The 14,636-nt window shown below is 38.3% G+C and overlaps 1 protein-coding gene across 2 annotated transcripts in view; it reads left to right on the top strand.

Moving 5' to 3' along the window:
* The window catches only part of LOC113415361 (PH and SEC7 domain-containing protein 1), a 120,738-nt gene that overhangs the window by 95,556 nt on the left and 10,546 nt on the right, over positions 1-14,636 (top strand). For both annotated transcript variants that reach the window (XM_087963981.1, XM_026672719.2), the window contains 2 exons: positions 1,682-1,725; positions 14,389-14,567. In XM_087963981.1, coding sequence (XP_087820107.1) covers positions 1,682-1,725; positions 14,389-14,567 — 223 coding nt within the window. The remainder of the gene's footprint in view (positions 1-1,681; positions 1,726-14,388; positions 14,568-14,636) is intronic.

Raw genomic sequence — 14,636 nt, 5'->3', positions numbered from 1 at the left:
GAGAGACAGCCACCAGAATTGTCTTTTGATGAGGTGCAGGGTTTTGACAAATCCAAAGTGTCCGGCTATTTTTGAGTCATAGCATTGTTTCATGAGGTCCATTCTCTGGCTGGCAGGGACGTAACTGATGATAAAAGTGTGCAAAACCCAGGAAACTTTGCAGTTGTTTCCGAGTTTGGGGCGGCTCCCAATCGATGACAGGTTTTACTTTTTGTGGATCCATCTCTGTTCCCTCGTGGGATATTCTATATCCCAGGTAGTCAATTTTTTCTTGGTGGAACTCACATTTAGAGAGTTTTGCATATATTGGTGTTTTGGAGTTTTGTGAGAACTGCTCAGAGTAACTTTATGTGCTCTTCTTTTGTTTCGGTATTAAAGATATTAAAATGTCACTGAGATAAACTAGAACCCCTTTGTTATATAGCTTACATAATAATCCTATAATAAGATCTTAGTTTTGTGTTTCTTACAATTGCTATATTAAATCCTTGCCTATTACAATTTACGATTTGTATATCTTTGATAGTAATCCTATAATAAAATATTAATGTCATGTTTATTAGAATTAACACTTCTAAGTTTATAGTAAACCTACTCATGTGGAATCTTTGTCTTCAGCCATTGTCTCTAATTCTCAGTAAAGCATTAATTAATCTCTTCCTAGCTTGTCTTCCATTTTCTATCATTTTTTAACCCTCTTAATCATTTCTCTTTTATCTATTATATTCAACTGTCCCTTTTTCCAATTATCTAATTCTACTTTTATCCTCTCAAAGGGTTCTCTCTGAAGTTCCCTTTCCTGTTGCTTTTCCCCTAGGCTATTCTCCCCTTGGTTTATGACATCGATCATTAGCATTTTAAATTTTATTTCATGTTTATCCTTTTGTTTTGTTTGTTGTTCCTTCTGTTCCATTTTGCTGGCTTCTCTTCTGGTTAACTCCTCCTCCTTCTGTGTCTCTTGTTTTCCTTCTGTAATTTGCATCTCCGTTTCCAGATTTTCTTCCATTTATGTCTCCCAGGTGGATTTCTCAATTTTTTGAGGAGGGCAATAGCAGAAGAAAGGAGGGGGGGGAGTTGGTACCAGTAATCCTTTTTGATGTAACCTGAATATCTTAAGTCTTGTATTGAATCTGCATAACTTGCACATGATATACAACTGAGGACTGGAGCCCAGATGCCTGGAAACTTGTCACCTCTTAGAGATGATAGCAAGAGGAGAAGAGGGGGCCATAAAAATTCCAGCTCTGAAAGAAACTTCCTGGGAAACTTTTCTCAACTACGTTCTCAGAAAAAAAAAAAGGGGGGGTGGTGGAATTAACATGTTGCTTCTTTGTATTGATGAAATCCACATCAAACTAAGGGGAGGGGTTCCCTTTATCTATGCTGTATGCCTGGAGGCGTATTAGACCCTGCTTTGACTCGTACCTGGATAACTTCCTTTTCAATAAAGAATTCCTTTTGAAATAACCAGCTTTCAAAAGTTCATTCTTATCGTTTGAAGGGGAGAGAGTCTGGGCCTTATACCCATTAATCTTTGGGAATCTCTTCTGTAGAGTAATTTAAATTCTAACATTATAGGAACATGGAGAAAAAATAACATTTACCAAAGCCATTATACCGCCAATGCTGTAGTTATATAACCTCTAATAAATAAATAATATTATTTCTTTTACCTCTGCAGGCTGTATATAATTCTATCAAGAATGAAAAGCTACAGTGGGCCATGTGAGTATCCCTGTTTAATGTCTATAGTAAAACTTACATTCCTTTTTTAAGAAAAAAATTGTACTTTTGTCCTTTATTTTTTATTTCTACCTGTTTATTTTTCACATAAATCCAAGATGTATCACAATGAAAATAAAATGTGCTGCTGTCCGCTTTCCCATCTTATTCTAGACACCTGCTTCAGTTTGTTGTAATCGTCAAGTGGATCATTGTCAAATATAGGGAAATAGCCATCTTTTTAGTGGATATAATTGTCTTTCTTAAAGAAAACTGAAATAATCTTAAATTGAATAATCATGAAATTTTTTTGAATACAGGTAGTCCTTGACTTACAACAGATCACTTAGTGACCATCAAAGTTACAAAAGACCCCCCCCAAAAGGTATTTACAACCTAGTCCCAAAGTTATATCTGCTGCAGCACTCCTGCAGTCATTCATCCTTATGACCAATTGCAGAGATGCTGCAGCACATATGCCCTCACACACACCCCAATCTTGCCCTGCCAGATCCCCATAGGCACTAGGCCTGATTTGCCACTGTACCAGGTTCTATGCACTTCTTCCCACCCCCTGTGATCACTCACTCACTCACTTTTAGAAGTTCTCCAGAGCTCAAGGGGTTATGATAGGGAAGGAGGGAAGGTCTCTTCTTTCCTGGATCATGTGGCACAATCCCACAAATGGTTCTTTTTCTGAGCAAAAAGTAACGCTGGCAAAGTTCTCGACTAAAGCTGGGACAGGGAATCCAGGAAGTTTTCTGTACACGTTGAAGGTGAAGGATGAATCCTATATGCTTACTATTGCTCATATTCCATGGGAGATGAGAACTGTGAGTTGCAGAGCAGCTTTATGGGCTACAGTTTGAAACCTGTCCATGTACACATGCAGCAAAAATCCTTTCTAAATTCAGCTCTTCAATAATATTTGTTTTGGGGCAGCATTTCAGCTGCATAAATCTCAGTGACTTCCAGATTCAAGAGATAACAAGCAAATTCTAGTTCTTTGCTGCCATTTTGTATAAATATGCCAACTATTGGAAACATTACTGGCATCCTGGTGAGAAGGAAGTACTCAGCAGCAGGGCCACAGAGGCAGCTGAGGCATTGATAGCGGGCGCAGTAGTATTTAGTATTTATTTGATTTGTCAATCGCTTACAAGATACAGGTATAAGAATAAACATAGTTTTGAATACATGGGATAGATACTTATAAGAAAAATAAAAAAGAAACAATACGACAGGGACGGTAGGCACGATTGGTGCGCTTATGCACGCCCCCTACAATGCTGCTCCTGGGGCTCTAAACGCTGATCTACAACAACTTTGTGGTGGCTACCTGGGCCAGAAGGCTGACTGCTTTCTGAGCTAAGTCTCCTTGCATGGAGAGGGAGTGAGCCTCCCTCTGACCCATGCATATTCCCCTGCTGCACCCACCATGGGCAACCTGGCCAAGGAGGATGAGCACAACATCAGCAGCCTCGAGGAGGAGATAAACGTAGCTGGGAAACCCCTTGGGGAAGGCTGGGCAGGACTGACCACTTGCCCTCCACTGGCCAGGGCTCCAGGCAGCCTGTATTGATTGTTTGGGTAAATGATAGTATGGACTGCAAGTTTTATATGATATTGTTGTGTCTGGCTCACTCACTTTGTATAAAACTTTTAAGTTGTATTGTTCTTTTTGTTCTTATATTCATTTTAATTAATTCTAAACCACCCAGAGTCTCTCTCTCTCTCTCTCTCTCTCTCTCTCTCTCTCTCTCTCTCTCTCTCCCTCTTTCTGTGTGTGTGTGTGTGTGTGTGTGTGATGGGAAATTATGTAAATTTCGATAATTAAATAGTTAAATATTTGTCCATTTGTATGGATAGCAGCACAGAAGGGCAAAGGGAATTCCAGATGGCAAAGGGAAGACAACAGGAATTATCTCACCTTCAGGATAGAAAAAGAGGAAGGAAAACACAGCAAAAGTTAACTATTGGTATTCCTCAACTTAAAACCACAGCTGAATCCAAAATGTCCATTGCTAACAGTTGTTAGTTGAGTTTTGCCCCATTTTACAATCTTTCTTGCCAAAGTTGTTAAGTGTGTCTCTGCAGTTGTTAAGTTAGTAATATGTTAACTAAATGGCTTCCCTACACTAACTTTCCTTGTCAGAAAAATCATAAAAACTGATCACATGACCCTGGGACACTGCAGCTATCATAAATACACGTCAGTTGCCAAGCACCCAAATTTTTATGATTCGACCTTGTGGATATTGCAACAGTTGTAAGTGTGAAAAATGGTCATAAATCCCTTTCTTCTGTGCCACTATAACTTCAAATGGTCATAAACAAATGTTGTAAATTGAACACTACCTATACTGTATTAGCCCAGTGAGGAATGAGTCATCTAAGGGAAGAGACTTTGTCAAGATTTCAGTATGAGATAGACCAGGGCTGTCAAATCCGCAGCCCACGGGCCAGATGCATCATGCGTTCACTAAGCCCACACCCAGTTTAGCAAAGGGGGGGAAAGCTCACAATATGTCACGTGATGCCGCCATGTATAATTTATTTTTAGGTCCAACATTTCTTCTAACTATTGCCCTATTTTGTGCCAAAATTGTTGTATCTTCTTGCACTCCCACCACATATGATAATAGGTGCCCTGTTCTTTCAAGCATTTTCAGCATATAGGTGATTGAGAGTTATACATTTTGGCTAACCTGGTAGGTGGGAGATGCCGTCTGTAAAACATCTAAAACAGGTTTTCTTTGTAGAATGTGGCTAATGTAATCTTTTTATTCCGATCCCAAATTTGCTGCCATTGATCCAAATTTATGTTATAGCCGAAATTTCTGGCCCAAGTTAACATTGGTTCTTTCACCTGCTCCTCATACATCTTGTAATCTAGTAAATAGTTATACAATTTCTTTATTTGTTTCTTCTCGGATCCTAATAATATTTTATCTAATATTTTATCTTGACAATTTATTCCCCATTCTTTTTTATCCCTTTCATATCTGGATTGTACTTGGAGATAGGCCCACCATTCCAATGTTAAGCCCTGCTGGTTAAGTTCCAATCTTTGTTTTAATCTTCCTTTTTCTGTTAGGATATCTTTATATGTGATTGCCTTTTTCTGGTTGTAAAGATTCAGATATGATATGGCTTCTAAGGGGGAAAGTCAGCTTGGAGTTTCCATATAGTTTTGTGATCTTATTTTATTCCAAATTGAGATTAGGGCTTGTCGAATGTTATGTCTCAAGAAAATATTGGTGTGGCATATGTCTGCTTGACCACAGATATGCATGCCAGCCCTGTGTCCTTCTAAAAGTAAAAGTCTTTTATTTTCCAAGTTTATCCAATCCTTAATCCATATTAAGGCAGCCGCTTGATAATATAATTCCCAATCTGGAAAGCCTAATCCCCCTCTTTCTTTAGCATCTTGTAGATGTTTTAATTTCTTGGTCTTTTACCATGCCACACAAAATTTAACGTTATTTTATTCAGATCTTTATTTTAAAAAATCCCTAATTTAATCGGTATATTTTGGAATAAAAACAAAATTTTGGGTAGTATGTTCATTTTAATTGTTGAAATTCTGCCTATTAATGATAGTTGAAGATTATTCCAATTTTCTAAATCTGTTTTAATTTGTCTCAATAAGTTTTCATCCTCCTTAATTGTTGAACAGCGTGCCAAAATATTAATTCCTAGGTATTTTATTTTTTGTACTATTTGAATATCTAATAGCTTAACCAGGTTTTCTCTTTGTTTGCTGGTCATATTCTTAGTTATGATTTTTGTTTTTTCTTTATTTATTTTCAAACCAGCTACTTCTCCATATTCTTTGAGTTTTTCTAATAATATCGGACCTGTTTGTTCAGGATCTTCCAAGAAAAATACTAAGTTATCGGCATATGCTTGTAATTTAAAATTTTCTTTTTTAATTTCCAATCCTTTAATCTGTGTTTCTTGCCTAATCATTCTCATTAGGACCTCTAATGTATATGTGAATAGTAACGGGGACAGAGGGCAGCCTTGTCTTGTACCTTTTTGTATGTAAACGTTACTTGTCAATTCTCCATTTATTATTTTTGCTTCTTGTTATGTATATATTGCTATAATTATCTTTAAAAACTTTTCACCAATATCCATGTTTTTTAACTGTTGCATTAGAAAGGGCCAATTTACGTTGTCAAAGGCTTTTTGGGCGTCTAGAAATAATAAGGCTGCCTTTTGATCGTTATGTTCTTCATAGAATTCAAGGCCCCTGTTGGAATCTGATTCTGAGGGAGAGGTCGAACAGCTGACAGGGAATGGGAATGTGGCTCCAGTGGCTGTGGAGGAAACTGGGGAAGGGCACAGTCCAGCTGGGCATTCAGAGGAAGACCCAGGCCCACTCCTTCTTCATCTTAGGACACACAGGGAGGAACTGAAAAGGGAGCAATTTGGGTTACGGGGGAGAAAAAGGCCCTGCTTCCCTTCATTAGTTGCAGCTGGGAAAACAGGATTTTAAAAAGGTGTTTGCACACAGCTCCTTGCTAGAAGCAAAGCATGAATTATTTTGGTTTGTCAAGTCTTATCTGAGTTCTGGTGTCTTCCCAACTGTTTGTGTTTTGTTATCTTTTGAAATCTTCAATTCCTTATCCTGCCCTGTCTCGTTAATTGCTGCAGCGTGGTTTGTGTTGGTTTTTATTTATAATCTATATGTACTTTGGATTTGGACTACATTTCTTTCCTTTAAAAACTATTCTTGGCAGAGTTTTTTCTCCAGTCAATGATAGCTGGACATTGGGGTCCACGTTGGAGGTATTAAAGGGACTTTACCTACTTTTGTGACTTTGTTGCTTTTGTGCCACACCCCAGGTCATCAGAGGTGTCTAAGACTATTCTCACATTATATTTTGTTTGTCTATTTAGGAGGAAGTTATTTTGATCACTATGTATGAATTCATTTCAATAATTTTTAAATCTTTCAGCTATAATAGTTGTAAATATTTTATAATCTATATTTAAGAGAGATATTGGCCTATAATTTTGAATTCTTGTCTGATTCTTTTTTAATCAACATTATATTGGCCTCTCTCCAAGATTGGTATTTTCCCTTCATCAAGCACAGCATTGAAGACCTCTAATACAGTAGTCGCCAACCGGTGGGCCATGACCCACTGGTGGGTTGTGGAAAAATTTTGGTTGGCCGCAGAAGAAATGGTCCCTAAAAGCAATTAATCTGGGCCATGCAGTTCTCGCACCTTCCGGCTCTTCAAGGGACCCCGGAGTCAAGTCCCTGAGATGCACACGCCAACCAGCTCCCACACATGGCGGGCGGTGGCAACAACAGTCCCCTCACCCAGCACCCACCCTTAGCTCTCCCCATTAGTTCTCTAGTTTTGAATTGCTCCCACCTCTCTCTCTTTCCTTCCCCCTGCACCCATGTGCAGACAGGCAAGGAAAGGGAGATGGAGCCGTGCACAGCTATCGGCTCTTCCAGCCCTCGCTGCCTCTCCCAACATCAAAGCCTCAGAGATGCAGGCAAAGTACTGGTATTGGTTCAGCTCTTCAGGGATACCATCTGGGCCAGATGCTTTGTTGTTGTTTTTGTTTGTTGGTTGCTTTGGCTACGTCTGTCATGGTGATTTCTTCATTAAGCATCAATTTCATAACTTCTGGAATCTTTGGTAATTCAGCTTTCTTTAGGTAGGTTCTAATCTTTTCTTCTGAATAGTTTTCATTTCTTGTATATAATTTCGCATAGAATCTCTGGGCAATATCTTTTTTAGAGTTCTCGTCATAATATATATTCCCTTGAAGTTTGTTTATTCATTGTTTTTCTCCGTAATTTCTTAATTTTTGTGCCAACCAACGTCCAGGTTTATTAGCATTTTCAAAATAATTTTGTTTGGTTGGTTTGATTTGTTGTTCTATTTTCTCTGTCGCCAAAATATGAAGTTTATGTTTAAGAAGATCTAATTTACTTTTCAAATTTTTGTTATTAGGTTCTTTCTGGTGCAGTGCCTCCATTTGCTTAAGCTCTTGTTCTAATTTTTCTCTGTGTTTTTTTTTTTTTTCCTTATTTCTTTTTGCTGTATAGGAAATAGTTGCACCTTGTATATACGCTTTAATGGTGTCCCAGAGAGTGTGAATTGAGATATCATCTTGTTTATTTATTTTTTAAAATATATCCAATTCTTTTTCTATCATTATATTGAACTCCTTTTTTTTTTTTTTTTTGAGAATTGCCCTTTGAAAAGTCCATCTTGATGTGACCTTATGTCCTTTCCACTGTAGGCTTATGGGGTTGTGATTGGCCCAGGTGTTAATCTCTATAGTCACTTTTCATATTTTGGAATCTAAAACTTTGGATATCCAAACCATATCAATCCTAGACCAGGCTTTATGGTGATTTGAGTAAAATGTGTAATAATTCTCTCCAAAGGACTATCAAATTTAGATCTCTGATCATTTCAAAAAATGTTTTGGGGAGTATTCATTTTCCCCCTTTTCTTGTATGTTTGTGGTCTCTTTTACTATATACAATCGCATTGAAGTCCCCTACTATACATAGCAGGGGTGGGATGCTACTGGTTCGGCCTGGTTCTATAGAACCTGTAGCTGCAAAGAGCCCACCCACCTGCCCAGACAAGAGGATTTTCAAATGCTGTGCGCCTGAGTGCAGCACTTGTCACCTGTCCAGGCGGCACAGCTGATTATTTCTTGAAAACGCTGCACACATGATTGTCCCCAGTTCAGAGAACTGGCAAATCGCTCCCTTTGCTGGCCCCGCCTCCCCCCCCCCCGCCACTCACTCCTTACCTGGCATGCGAGCCATCCAACTTGCCTGGTTTGGTAAGTTGCTATTTTTCTTTTTTTTTCCCCGACCATTAGCTGTTCTGCTCTGCCAGGAGATGTAGATTAGCTAGAAAGCAGGAAATCCTTGGATTTCTTGCATTCTAGCTAATCTAAAAGCAGAGCTGAACCTTCCTTAGGACTGAAGCTTTTCAGTGCAGACTCAAGTAGTCAATTGCAGATAGATAGATCTCTAAATTAATCTGTGATTCTGTGAGCAACTCAATCTGCCTGCCTGCTTTGGGGTAAAAGTTGCTTTTTTTTATAAAAAAAAATCAATATTTACATACATGGTGTGTTGTGAGTTAATTTTATGAGTTTGCTTGCAAGCAAATTTTATGTGACAGACTGAGGTAGCCGATTGGAGATAGATAGATCTCTAAGTGAATCTGTGATTCTGTGAGCAACTCAATCTGCCTTCCTACTTTGCCTGTTTTTGGGTAAAAGTTGCTCTTTCTTTAATAAAAAAAATCAATATTTAGATAAATATTTATAATATTTATATACAAGCCGTGCCCACCCAGTCACATGACCACCAAGCCATGCCCAGTCAGCAAGCCATGCCCACCCAGTCACATGACCACCAAGCCACACCCACAAATTAGGCCACACCCACAGAACTGGTTGTTAAGAAATTTGAATCCCACCTCTGATACATAGCCCATCGTACTCTATATCACTGATTATGTTATGAAGATTTTTATAGAAGGATTCTTGGGCTCCATTTGGTGCGTATATTGAAGCAATTATTACATGTTTTTTATTTAGTTTAATCTCAACTATTTGATTCTCCATTCTTTATCTTTGTAAATCTGTTTTGCCTTAATCTTATTTTTCACATAGTCACACCTCTTTTTTCTGATCTAGTGACACAAACATGTTTCTTAACTTAGGTTGTTCTAGTAGATGTTTTTGATTGTGTCTTATATAGACTTCTTTCATTATGTCAGTTTTCAATTTTTGTAGTTTAGCAAATATTTTCTGGTTTTTTATTAGTGAGTTGAGTCCGTTAATATTTATTGACCAAATCCCGCATTCTTCATCTGTTTTCTTAATTGTATCTTGTTCTCATACTTCTCGTGATTCTAGATTCCTTAGGCTCTTCATATTTTCTTCCATAGTATTCTATCTTCTCTCCATCTCCTCTTCTTTTAGGTCTTTCCGTTTCTTCTGATCTTTCTTTTTCTTCTATTGCTTGTCCTGAGTCTCTACCTTTTTTTTTTTTTAATTTAATTTTATTTATTTGATTTGATTTGTCAATTGCTTACAATTGCTTATTAAGGTATAAGTATAAACATAGTTATGAATACGTGGATACATATAGGAAAAATAAAAGAAACAATAGGACAGGGATGGTAGGCACATTGGTGCGCTTATGCACACCCCCTACAGACCTCTAAGGAAAGGGGTGAGGTCAATAGTAGACAGTCTAAGGTTAAAGTTTTTGGGGTTTGGGGAAGAAACCACAGAGTCAGGTAGAGTATTACAGACATTGACCACTCTGTTGCTGAAGTCGTATTTCCTGCAATCAAGTTTGGTGCGGTTAGCCATGAGTTTGTATCTATTGTGTGCTCTTATATTGTTATGGTTGAAGCTGAAGCATTCATTGACAGGTAGGACATTGCAATGTATGATTTTATATACTATACTTAGATCAGACCAAAGGCGGCATAGTTCTAGGTTTTCTAGATCTAGAATTTCAAGTTTGGCGGCATAAGGTACTCTGCAATGAGTAGAGGAGTGGAGAACTCTTCTTGTGAAATATTTCTGGACTTTCTCTACTGTGTTAATATCAGATACATAATGTGGGTTCCAGACTAATGAGCTATATTCAAGTATTGGTCAAGCAAATGTTTTGTATGCTCTAGTTAGTAATGTGATATTACCAGAGAAAAAGCTACGTAGGATTAGGTTAACACCTCTTAATGCCTTTTTGGCTATGTAGTTACAGTGGGCTCTAGCACTTAGATCATTTGAGATGAGTACTCCAAGATCCTTGACAGAGTTTGGATCATCAACATGGTCTTGACTATTCAGCTTGTATTTTATTTTCTGATTTTTTTTTCCAAAACAGGTGAAACTTGAAAAATTAGAATATCGTGCAAAAGTTCATTTATTTCAGTAATGCAACTTAAAAGGTGAACCTAATATATGAGATAGACTCGTTACATGCAAAGCAAGATAGTTCAAGCCGTGGAGTCCTGAATTGGAAACTACCTGAAGGGCAGTTGAAGGCAGTTTTCCATTCATCTCCCTCTTTTATGCGGACTTGGTAGTAAGCTTCTTTCAGATCTAATTTGGTGAAGACCTTGCCTTTTGATAGGTGGTTCAATAAGTCTTTCATGAGGGGGAGAGGATACATGTTTTTGATGCACACAGCATTTACGCCCCTAAAATCAACACATAATCTCAAGCTACCATATTTTCTTTGAACAGCACTGGGGCGGCCAACCTAGATTTGGCAGGTTCAGTGAAACCTCTGTCCAAATTGTTATCAATGTATTTCCTTAATTCAGTCATTTCAGCTGGTGTCATGGAATACATTTTTGGTTTTGGCAGTTTTGCCCCAGGTTCTAGCTCTATGGTGCAATCAGTGGCTCGATGGGGAAGTAGAACATTACATTCCTCTTCACTGAATGCCTCAGACAAGTCTCTGTATTGTTTGGGTACTTGGGAGGTACCTGGAAGAAGGTCTGATGCAGTGGCTGCTGCTTCAGGTTCTAGACTCACGTTGAGTGGTAACTTATTAGTGGGAGGAAGGGGGGCAGTGAGCCCACCCCAATTATGATTTTTCTGTATCCATCTTCCCACTTGATGGTAGGCACTCATTTATTTGGCAAGCAAGTCCCAATATGACAGATTCTGACATTCTTGGAGCTACTATAAACCGTATGAGTTCGCAGTGAGAACCCATCTCCAGTTTGATTAACTCTGTCATTTGGGTGGCTGGGATTCCCCCCAATTAATGTCCCATCCACTTGCTCAAATCTGATTGGCCATTTAAGGGGTTTTTATGCCCAATTGTTCAACGATGGGGAGCCCAATAAGGCATCTGGAGCACAACTTCTAACTCCCCTGCCTCCCCTGTGTCAGGCACTACTAACTTCACTTTGACAGTAAAAGGTGTGATGGGTGCACTCACCATAGGGTCGTCTTCGTCAGTGGTTTCTCTGCGGAGGGTGTGTTGGGTTGGAAGTTCATTGCTCCCTTCTGCGTGGAGAGGACCTTCTACGGTGTGTCTGGCAAAGTGGCTAGTGTCATCTGGCCATCTCCAACTGATTCCAGAATGAATTTCTATTCCCTCCTCAAATTGGGAAAGGAAAAAATTGGCTGCTTTATGCTCCAGCTTGTCTTGGAAGCATAACTTCTCTCCTCTGCATGCTTCAGTGCCTGCATCACTCTGAAGGGGGGCTGGGGATGCAATTAATCTTCCGGAGCCCCCCTCAAGCCTCTTCTGTCTCACCTCCCATGTTGGCTGATTCTTCAGAATTCTCCATTGCTGGAAATAAATCCTGGGGTACATCAACCTCTGGTAGCCCCCCCTCCCCGCTTGGGAGAGGTGAAAGTTGTTAGAGTTCCAGAATATTGTCAGCGTTGCAGGGAAAATACATTCCTGTCAGTAACTCCAAGATGCACGTCATCTCAGAGTACTTTTATTAGAACAGTACCTGGCACCTTCTGTGGAATTCCGGAACTAAAGCTTCCCAGCTTCCACACAAAGTCCCAACCTACAAACCATCCCCTTTTCTGTCATCACCACATCACATGAACCAATCCCAAAGTAAGTTCTAATTCTTTCTGCACCCCACACTCTGTAACCTTGAACTATCAAAATGATTATATTTTGTCTACTAAGAGCTATTCAATTAACATCACCCCCCTCCCACTTTCTCCAACTATGTGGCAGTGATGAATTCCATAGCTGACACAGAAATTTTGGGCTGAAGTTTGTCGTAAACCAAGGACTACCTGTATAAAAATATAGTCAATAAAACAGTCTAGTTTTTGGTAATATTTGATAATATCATTTTGGGTGACGGTTTTGAGCTGGAAATGATAGTCACTTGTGTGACTGCTATATGATAGAATTCATACTGATGGATTGCATGGTTTTGCTCTTTTAAGAAACATAATAGATCCCTCACATCTTGGATGTACAATACGAACAGAAATTGCTAAGGAAGGTTGTTCCTTAGGAAGAAGAAATCTAAGAAAGAAACCTAAGGAAGTTTGTTCAAAATATTTGGGCTTCAATCTCCAGAAAGCCTCAGTACATTGGACTAAATTGAGCAGTCAGAAAAACATTCTGGAAAAAAGTAATGCCAAATAACACTGCCACCAGAAGTAAAGACCTCTTAAAGGAGATTCTGTCTTTATTAATCAATATACTGATGACATCCAGCCAGATTTTTAATTTTGGAAGTTTTGTTTATTTCTTTCAATCTGACAATGAGCTTAGTGGAGAGTCCAACTCTAATTTGCATTCTTGGTTTCCATAATTCTGGGATTGATCATTTTAGTAGTTTGTAAACCTGATTCTGAGACAGGTTAACAAATATTTAGTTATTAGACAACCCAAGACCCTTGGGTCATTGTTTCAGAAATATTTCTTTACAAGTTTTCTCAATGCCCTCAAAAATGGTGGATCTTCTAATGTACTTGAAAAATGCCTAAAAATTCAAAAAGATATTCAGAGATGTATCTGCCTTGAAAGTATCCTGTGTTGAACTATAGCACAGACATCAGGAATTGATTAAATATTTTATGACACTTTGTATTATGTTCTAAAATGCTTTATGGTAATTTTTATGTCTTAAAATGATTTCTAAAATTTGCCAAATTTTAATTCTATAAGAATCATGGGTCCCAGATTCTGTGTACATTCTGTAAGTTAGCCCATTTGAAGTACCTTGGTTGTGTTTTTTTAATTGCTCAGTTAAACATTACAGAAAAAAGAGTTAGTAGTAAACAGATGGTAGTAGGTAGACCTAGATGGCATGTTTCGTAATCTATTAAGAAAACGGTAAGTACACTATATGTCCATGAAGTAACAGAACTCAACTTGAGGGAGACTTTACTTTTGGTGTAAGTGATATGCAATACTATGCAATATTTCATATTCATAAGAGCATTATTAGCTCAACTGTAAATTTTAAATATGCTATGGTAATAGGATTTCAAGGTTGAGGAGCTTCATAGCTTCTTCCCTTACCATCAGAGTTGAGCAAGTATATAAAATTTATTCTTTAAAATGAAACAGATTGCCCCTTTTAATCACTATATAATTAAAGTTTAATAGGTCAGTTTGTAATTTTTCTTCTATTAACAGTAAAAGACCCATCATTTAATAATATTTTAATTCTTTTAAAGTAAAGCTGGCCAGTATAGAAAATGCGGATCCTTCCATCCTTTCTGCTGATGTTACATTAAAGAATGACCATGTTGTGCCTGAATGATTTATAGTACTACAAAAGTAATAATAAAAGTTCCTCTTGCTGTTTAAAAATAAGTATCTGTGCATAAATCTCTATAGAATGAAATCCAGACAAAATTGCAGTATTCTCTATTCTGCTGTCTGTACTGAATAAATCAATTGCCTGTTTTGTTCATGGCATTTTACTATATAATAATCTCCTGTATTACTGAGAAAATTACTGAAAATGATCTTTGGAATCCTTAAAATACTGTCCCTTAAAAGACACTGCACTAAACAGGTTTTTAGATATGTGTTTCTCAATCTCAAATACATCAGTCTTGGATGAATATTAATGAATGGGATATATGTCAAATAATTGGAAGAGGTGAATCTCTGATGCTTCTTTGCCCCTCTAGAGATGAAGAAGAGCTGCGAAAGTCCCTTTCGGAATTGGCAGACTCCAACTCAAAGTCTATCAAATGCATCAGCAGCTGCAGCAACCCCTTCCTGGACTTCTCACAGGATCCCAGCATTGCTATGTACAAGCACGGTCTCCTGGTGCGCAAGAGCCATGCTGAACCAGATTGCAAAAAGAGTACGTGAGAGTTGTGGCATGTTTGTAAGTGAGAGAGAAGCAGGAGGGCATGGGAGGGTGCTCTTTGAG

The sequence above is a fragment of the Notechis scutatus genome, chromosome 4 (genome assembly GCF_049901735.1).
Source record: "Notechis scutatus isolate UNSWTSFEM ecotype Mainland chromosome 4, rNotScu1.2, whole genome shotgun sequence".
Taxonomy (NCBI): Eukaryota; Metazoa; Chordata; class Lepidosauria; order Squamata; family Elapidae; genus Notechis; species Notechis scutatus.
Note: the sequence above shows the minus strand (reverse complement) of the source record. Positions and strands in the feature narration are given on the sequence as shown.